At 39.8% G+C, this 8,520-nt stretch overlaps 2 protein-coding genes across 2 annotated transcripts in view; both read left to right on the top strand.

Moving 5' to 3' along the window:
- The first annotated feature begins 62 nt into the window (after positions 1–62).
- AK6 (adenylate kinase 6) overlaps positions 63–8,520 on the top strand; it is a 13,597-nt gene continuing 5,139 nt past the window's right edge. Inside the window, exons 1-2 of the mRNA XM_019728057.3 lie at positions 63–198; positions 2,368–2,460. Of these exons, the coding sequence (XP_019583616.3) occupies positions 171–198; positions 2,368–2,460 (121 nt within the window). The 5' untranslated portion in view covers positions 63–170. The remainder of the gene's footprint in view (positions 199–2,367; positions 2,461–8,520) is intronic.
- Positions 152–4,297, top strand: TAF9 (TATA-box binding protein associated factor 9). Its single transcript, XM_019728056.3, has 3 exons — positions 152–198; positions 2,368–2,460; positions 3,256–4,297. Exon 3 carries the CDS (start codon positions 3,273–3,275, stop codon positions 4,065–4,067), a length of 795 nt encoding a protein of 264 aa, XP_019583615.2. The 5' UTR covers positions 152–198; positions 2,368–2,460; positions 3,256–3,272; the 3' UTR covers positions 4,068–4,297.

Below are 8,520 nucleotides of genomic sequence, written 5' to 3'. Positions count from 1 at the left end.
CAGATAACCAATGGTTGGTGACTAGAAGGCGGAGATGGGTCGCGAGCGCCGTGCAGGATCTTGAGGACCCCGGGGCCACTGGCGCTTGCCGCGGCCCGCTCCTTCCGGCTGCAGCCTGTTGTACTTAGGTCTCGTGTGCCGAGGTTCCCAGAGCCGTCGCGGAGAGGACCATGTTGCTTCCGAACATCCTGCTCACCGGTCAGGGCGCGCGGCGGGGAGGGGCTGGGCGGCGGGGCAGGCCAGGGACGCTGAGTGCACTGGGGCCTCGGGCGCCCGAAGTGTGTGTCTCTGAGGGGGGGCGCTCACATGTTCGGTTTCAAGGCTGGTCGAGGGCCTCGAGGCGTGGCAGTTGCCAGGGCCTCGAGATGGGGCCCTCGCGATCGTTGCTGTAGGTGGCGGGGGGGGGGGGGGGGGGGGGAACATTCGTTCTGTTGGCCCGAGGTTGCTCGGTGAGGTGGAGAGAGGTAGACCAATCTAGTTCCCTTTTCTGGCACGCTGCCTGCTCTTCCTGAATCTGGTTTTTGTTTCTAAAATGGATGTTGATTCTTTATTTGGCAGGGTTTTCTTTGGCTTTTTGCTATATCTTGTAAGGCAGTGTTTGGCCCTTAGTAGATCTGTTAATGGTGGATGCCTTAGTCGTTAGGCCTTACCTGGCCGTTTTTCATTTTTCCTTTGTATCTGACAGTCAGATTTCAGTAAAAGGGCTCAGGTGTTTGTGGCATAGGGTGATTAATTTGCTATATATGTTTGTTGGGTTAATATTAGAGGCTTTTTTCTTTTCTTCCAAGAACAAAAGGCATCTACTGAGCATCTCTTGTCCTTTCTTGTGTAGAGATGCTGAAAAATTCCCGTGCGGGCCCTTCTGGGTCTCCGGGCCTGTTATACGTGAGGAGTACTGAAATGCCGCATAACGACTTTAAAGAATGTTATTGTTTGTCGTTTAACTCTGAAAATGTTTATTAAATTGTAGCAGTTAATAGCATCATAGGGCATTCATTGAAGAAAACCTAATGGTTGTAGGTGCTATTACAACACAGAAAAATTGAGACACTCTGGAAACAGCAATAAAGTTTTCATCATTTAACAAAACATAAGCTTGTTGGTAGTGCACAATTTCTGTTTCTGAGAGTTGCAGATTAACCTCTCAACAAATTAATGTTCGGCCTTTAAGATTCCTTAAAAGGAAGATTTGGGCCGGCCGGGTGGCTCAGGCAGATCTCCGTGCTCTTAACTCCGAAGGCTGCCGGCTTGATTCCCTCATGGGCCAGTGGGCTCTCAACCACAAGGTTGCCGGTTTTGACTCCCACAAGGGATGGTGGGCTGTGCCCCCTGCAACTAGCAACGGTAGCTGGACCTAGAGCTGAGCTGCGCCCTCCACGACTAAGATTGGAAGGACAACAACTTTACTTGGAAAAAAGGCCTGGAAGTACACACTGTTTCCCAGTAAAGTCCTGTTTCCCTTCCCCAATAAAATTGAAAAAAAAAAAAGTAGGAAGATTTTACGGCACCTGAATTGTTTGGGTCAGACAGTGTCCTGGGTTTTAATATTAAGCCATATTGTCAAAAATCAATGTGAGCATTTTATTGAAAACCTGGTAAGTTCAGGGTTCAAACTTGGTGTATTATAGTGGAGTTAAGGTAAATGTTATTGTCTTATATATGGAGACTTGATTTATCCCCGTTATCTTGAATTGTAACGATCAAGTTTTATTATTTCGGTGACATTAAACCTGAACAGCCTACAATTATGCATTTATTCATCTTGAAATACAATAGATAATAAAAAGGGAAAATGAAGAACAATGTGTAGCATTGCCATTTATGTAAAAGGGAATCTATGTGTGTGTATGTGCACATAATATGTATACATATATGTACACATGCTATTGTGTATACGTATACATGAATGTGTACGCAAACACATATACGTAGGACTTGGTTGGAAAGATATATAAGAAACTGGTTTACAGTGGTTGCCTCTAGGGAAGAGTACAGGGGATCACAGGTGGAAATGAGATTTGTCTTTCATACTGCTTAGATTTTTTTCCGTGAATAATTTCTTAATTTTTAAAAAATTAAAGCGAACAATGATATTAATTTATGTGAGATGGCTAATTTTACTCTGGGAATTCCCATAGTGTTGGCAAGCAGTCTGTGAATTGGCATCAGAATCACCCAAGCCCCACTCCTGAGAGAATCAGATACACTAGGTGAGACTTGGACATCCATCAGGCTGGGGTGGTCCTAGTGTATGTTAATTCACATGGGATTGCTAGTTAGGAAACTTCATTCAGTCATTAACCTTAAGAGGGGCACATAGCTTGCTAAAGCCTAGAAAGTATTTCATGAACAGTATTTTTCTTACAGGTACACCAGGGGTTGGAAAAACCACGCTGGGCAAAGAGCTTGCATCAAGATCAGGACTGAAATACATTAATGTGGGTGATTTAGCTCGAGAAGGTAAGGGACATTTTGATGTTAAATTTGTTTTTAAAAAGAGAGAGTGTGACAGATAATGGAGTATTAGTACTATACTTGAGAGGATACAACATGCAGAGAAAGATTGCCATTAAGGAGTTATGCTCTATTGGGGATCCATAGAAATAGCATTAAGTGTCTAAAGCTATGTCCTGGCTATTTTGACAATTACATTGCTCCCCAGTTGACTAGCAGTTCTTGTGGACAGTAATAATTGAGGTTTTCCTGAAGAGATTGGATTTAGGATAGGTAGAATCTGAATATGAAGAAGAGGGAGAATGTTTGGAGATGGGTCAACACATAAAGGTTTGGGTGGTGCTGAGCATGTCTTTGGAGACAGTGTTATATTGATCTTACTGGAAGGACAGATTTATTTTGAAATCAGGCAGTAGAACATGACTGTCCTGTGGTATTTTCTTAGATTAATTTGATAGTTGCATGTCTGCATGCAACTGCACATATTCTAAAATATGTTTTTACTTATTTTACCATTTCCCCCTCATCTTTTATCACTCCCTTATTGTGTCTTTATCTTTGTTTATCTTATAATTGTATCTTTATTCTATCATGATTTCTACAGGGTAGAAACTCAATAAATTTAATTAAATGGAACTTTTTAAAGTGTGCCTCATTAAAAAGATTTAACATATTTTTAAAATTTAAATATATTTTGAAAAATTTAACGTATTTAAAATTTTTTAAGTTCCTGACAGTTGCTACTATAGTAACTATTTCAGGTTTGACCTAATGTACGTATTTTTTTCAAATGATCTGAAGTCTGATCACCGGATATCATGGAGTCTGGCAAGATGGCTTCTCCCAAGAGCATGCCGAAAGATGCACAGATGATGGCACAAATCCTGAAGGATATGGGGATTACAGAATATGAGCCAAGAGTTATAAATCAGATGTTGGAGTTTGCCTTCCGATATGTGACCACAATTCTAGATGATGCAAAAATTTATTCAAGCCATGCTAAGAAAGCTACCGTTGATGCAGATGATGTGCGCTTGGCAATCCAGTGTCGTGCTGACCAGTCTTTTACCTCTCCTCCCCCGAGAGATTTTTTATTAGATATTGCAAGGCAAAGAAATCAAACCCCTTTGCCATTGATCAAGCCATATTCAGGCCCTAGACTGCCACCTGACAGATACTGCTTGACTGCTCCAAACTATAGACTTAAGTCTTTACAAAAAAAAGCATCTACTTCTGCGGGAAGAATAACAGTTCCACGACTAAGTGTTGGATCAGTTACTAGCAGACCAAGTACTCCCACACTTGGCACACCGACCCCACAAACCATGTCTGTTTCAACTAAAGTAGGGGCTCCAATGTCCCTCACAGGGCAAAGGTTTACAGTCCAGATGCCCACTTCGCAGTCGCCAAGTGTAAAAGCATCAATTCCTGCAACGTCAGCAGTTCAGAATGTTCTGATTAATCCATCATTAATTGGGTCCAAAAACATTCTTATAACAACTAACATGGTGTCATCACAAAATACTACCAATGAATCATCAAATGCATTGAAAAGAAAACGTGATGATGACGATGACGATGATGATGACGATGATGACTATGATAATCTGTGATCTGGCCTTGATGCATGTGACATGTATACTTGGTCTTGAATCCATTGTACTGAGATTAAACATGCATGCTGGATATTTTCAAGTTGTGTTTTACAAAACTTAAATAGTATTTAATGAGTAAATATAGTTACCATACTTCTCAATTGAGATGTTGGATTTTCTTTAATAGGATTCATAATAGTTTTTCATCATCCTTTAAGTGTAAAAAATAAAGTCCTTCTTCAATTTGATTGTTGGTACGTTGGCAATTATGTTTTTAGAAGCAGTTTTCCCCCTCATTATCACCAACAGGAGTAACAGTTGCAAGAACTTGAAGTTGCAGTCTGTTCATTACCACTAGAGTGTCAGCTCTAGTGTCTTCTGATGTTTAAATCATAGTATTATCTCTGGTATATGTCAATCTTATGTTCCATTTTCTCAGATTGCTAAAGCATAACCATCTCCTTTTTGGAGAGACCACTTGGGTAGTATTTTTATTCATAATAAGTCCTCATCTGTTTGGATTTATCTTCCTCAATTGCCCTATTTCTCCAGGTCCTATTTTTTTGTCCCTTTGGTTATATTTAAGGACCTTTGATGTGTCTCCCAGTATCTCCCCACTTTAAAATTAAAAAAAAAATTTCTAGCCTCCCCCTTTGCAAGTCAATTTTCTGCATCTTGTCATATTCTTGATTTTGTAAGTCACTGTCATGCTTATATTTTTAATCCAGGTCTGGCATTTAAGTTATAGTTAACAAAACTTAGATCTTTATTTGCTGTTGTACATACCGTGTTTCTCCGAAAATAAGACCTAGCCAGACCATCAGCTCTAATGCGTCTTTTGGAGCAAAAATTAATACAAGACCCAGTCTTACATTACATTATATAAGACCCGGTCTTATAGTAAAATAAGACCGGGTCTTACATAAATTTTTGCTCCAAGAGACGCATTAGAGCCGATGGTCTGGCTAGGTCTTATTTTCGTGGAAACATGGTAGCTAGTAGGTCTCCATTTTATACCTGTATGAAATCTGCTTTTGTTTCTTTCCCTGTTGAATTTTACAGTTTTTGACAAGTGATTTCAGATTCATACAGTAGCCATTCTTTCTATACTTAATAATAAAGTTGCTATTTAATCCACCCTGAATAGGATTACAAGGAACAGTCACACCAGACTGTTGGGTCCTCTCCTGCTTGTATTCACACCATGTTAGCCAGTTGTGTGTCCACCTAATGATGTATAGTCTCAAGCATCCTCTTTGTATTTTATTGATGAGATGGTATCTAAGCCTTAAAGGACAAGTGTTTTTTTCTCTCCTATAATGGCCAGATAAAGGATTTCTGGTCTAACTTGACATATTAGATGAGGTACTTTATAAGGTTTATAATGTCTTTTTTTCCTCAGATGGAATTTGTATGTACCTGAGAGTCTTAACTAGAAAATACTCTGAGACATCCAGCCTCCTCATTTTTTCCAAATGATGATATAGTTTAAGGGAAACCGTACAATCTATAAAGCAGTGGTTCTTAGCTAGGGGTGATTTTGCCCTTCAGGGGATATTTGGCAATTTCTGGAGACATTTTTGGTAGTCACGATGGGTTGGGAGAGTTGCTACTGACATCTAATGGGTAAGGTCAGTGATTCTGCTGAACATCCCCCAGTTCACATCTTCCACTCCCATAATCGAATTTCAAGCTCAAAATGTCAGTATTTGAGGTTGAGAAGCCCTACTATGAAAGAAATGAGACTATAAAAGAAAAAAACACTGGTTTTAAACAAATGCTTAAATGGGCATTTATTGCCATCCTAGTAATCATGTTGAATTGCTGTATTACAGTTGACCTTTGAACAACATGGGTGTGAACTGCGCAGGTCCACTTATACACGGATTTTTCCATTGACTCCGCGGTTGGGAATCCTAGTATGTGGAGGGCGAACTGTTGTTGTACACGGGTTTTTCATTTTTCGGGAGGTTGGTTCCCCTAATCCTCACGTTGTTCTAGGGTCAACTATTTTCAAAGACCATCCTAATGCCATTTGGAACCAAGACAGGAAACCTAGTGTGGGCATGACGGTTAATAAAACTATTGGAAGTTGTAAATGTGTGACTAAGAATGCTTTTCATCCCTGTTCTTCCAGTCTCAGATTCCTCCTCACTTAATATCCTTTCCCATATACAATCATTTAATTATATTTACCAGCATCTTTAATTTTCCTGCCATCAGTTGATCAGTCTGAAGCCACTGTTCCTAACCCCAGGATGTTTGCAAGTCTAGACAAAGTAATACTATTATATTGAAATTGGATCCATTGCAAACAGGTTATAAAGCATAGCTGAGCCCTTAATACTTATAATCTTGATCTGTTTCTAACCCAAGGGTTGGCAAGCTGCTGCTGTTTTTATAGGAACCACTAACTAAAGACTATCTCACAAAGCCTGAAGTATTTACTATCTGGTCCTTTCCAGAAGTTTGCTATCCCTGCTCTAACCTCTTTTGTGTCCCATTTTTCCCCTCCACTGGAAGCCTTTGGAACTAACTTCTCCATTGGCCTCTCCGACACTGTTCTCTCCCAATCTTGGCATCTGCTCCTCTGATTTTACTGCAGCCATATTGTAATTCTGCTCCTCCCTCCAGTAATTTCTTTTTTTTTTAAGGAGGGCATAGCTCACAGTGGCCCATACAGGGATCGAACCAGCAACCTTGGTGTTATTAGCACCGCACTGTAACCAACTGAGCTAACCGGCCACCTCTCTCCCTCCAGTAATTTCATTCACTCAGGACTGGTTACTCCCTGTTGCTGCTGATTCTTAAATTTATAATTAAAACTTAGCCCAATTTCTAGACAACTAAATGTAACGATCTGAATAGTTCTCAGACAGCTCCAAATTAATGTTTATAAAGCACATGCTCTGAGGTTATTCCTACGCTACTTGCCCACTCCTGATTCCTATCCGCCACACATACAAACACATTCATACACAACACAGATCCATTTGGCCTTTAAATCTTGATAGTTTGAAAAATCGCTATGAACCACTATCCCATTCCTCAGACTACGGGTGCTGTGTTCCTGTGGTACCCCTTTCTCATTCTTGAAACTATTGGTGCTGAATCTCCTACTCGTCAGTATCTTCCCTGCCTCTTCTACACCATCATGTCCTTTAAAAAAGCCAGGGGAGCAGGAATAACGACTGAACTTGTTACTGATAAAAGTCTATCCTTAATGAAGTACAGGAGATTATGAACTGGCCGTGGTCTACCTTCAGCCTTACCTGCAGCCAATCTTCCCGATGTCCCCTTGTCTACCCACAGTGCACTATTCCTCACCCACTGGGAATTTTCCACCTCCATGTCTCTATACATGCTATTTCCTTACCTGTAGATGCCCTTTTCTGCCTTACAAACAGCTCTTTTAAAAGCCCAACTCAAATGTTACATCTTTGGTGCTAACTTCTCTAAGCAGGATTCATTGCTCTATACTATATAAAACACCAGGTTATCAAAGCACTCAATTTTTCTAAACCAATTAACTTCTTGTACTGATTGCATTACAGTTATAAGCTTCTTGTTGAATTGAGATAAATGGTGGTAAATGTTTCCAAAGGAAAACAATCTAAAAATGTCTTTATTGGCAACAGCATCAAAATAGGTAACTAGTATCCCAATATCTTTAAAGAACAGCTTTCATGTACGTGCAAATTCTAGGATGGCAGTTAAAGAAAACGTCACAATTTTATAGCTTGAATAACAACAGCTAGGAAGGTCTTTTAAGGCAAGAACTTAGCCTTTTAACTGGCTCCATAATTGTATTTTTCTGCAAGTAATACATCTTTATAAAACTTGGTTTACAAAAGTAAGTAATTTTCTAAACTTTTGGTAATGTAATCAAAGGAAGCCTTTTCATCATTGTAGATTAAGATCCTATGTATAGACAGCTACAAATTTGATTTCCGGTTGAAACTTATAATAAATAGTTTCCACCTGTTTTTTGAAATTTGAAATGAAGTTTAGAATCCGTCCATTTCTCTCCATTCCCTATGGTACAGGTTATAATCACCACTCACCTAAAATTCTGCAGTAGCCTTAGTACAGTATCCGTGCTTTTGGATTTGCTTCCTTCCAACTCATTCTCACAAATCAAAATTATTTTAGAAAACTTGAAATTGATCATGTCATTTCATACTTAAAATGCTTTAATGATTTTCTTTTGCCTTCGGATAAAGTCGCAACTCAGGGTAGCCTTCAAGGCCCTTTTTGACCTGGCCTCTGTTTACCTGGTCCTTTATCACTTATTTCCTAACTATTCTGACTTTCCCTCCTTTAAAAGAGTCTGCCCTCCCTAGTCTCTCAGGCTTTGAATACTTGTTTTCTCTGTTGAGAATAGTCTTCCCTACCTTTTTTTCCCTAGCTAACTACTTCAAGTTTCCAGTTAGAAGTCACTTCCTCCAGGAACCCTCCCCTAATATCCCAC

The sequence above is a fragment of the Rhinolophus sinicus genome, chromosome 3, assembly GCF_057876585.1.
Source record: "Rhinolophus sinicus isolate RSI-liver-muscle chromosome 3, RSI-T2T, whole genome shotgun sequence".
In the NCBI taxonomy this organism is placed as follows: domain Eukaryota; kingdom Metazoa; phylum Chordata; class Mammalia; order Chiroptera; family Rhinolophidae; genus Rhinolophus; species Rhinolophus sinicus.
The sequence above is the reverse complement of the archived record's forward strand: the minus strand, read 5'-3'. Positions and strand labels throughout refer to the sequence as shown.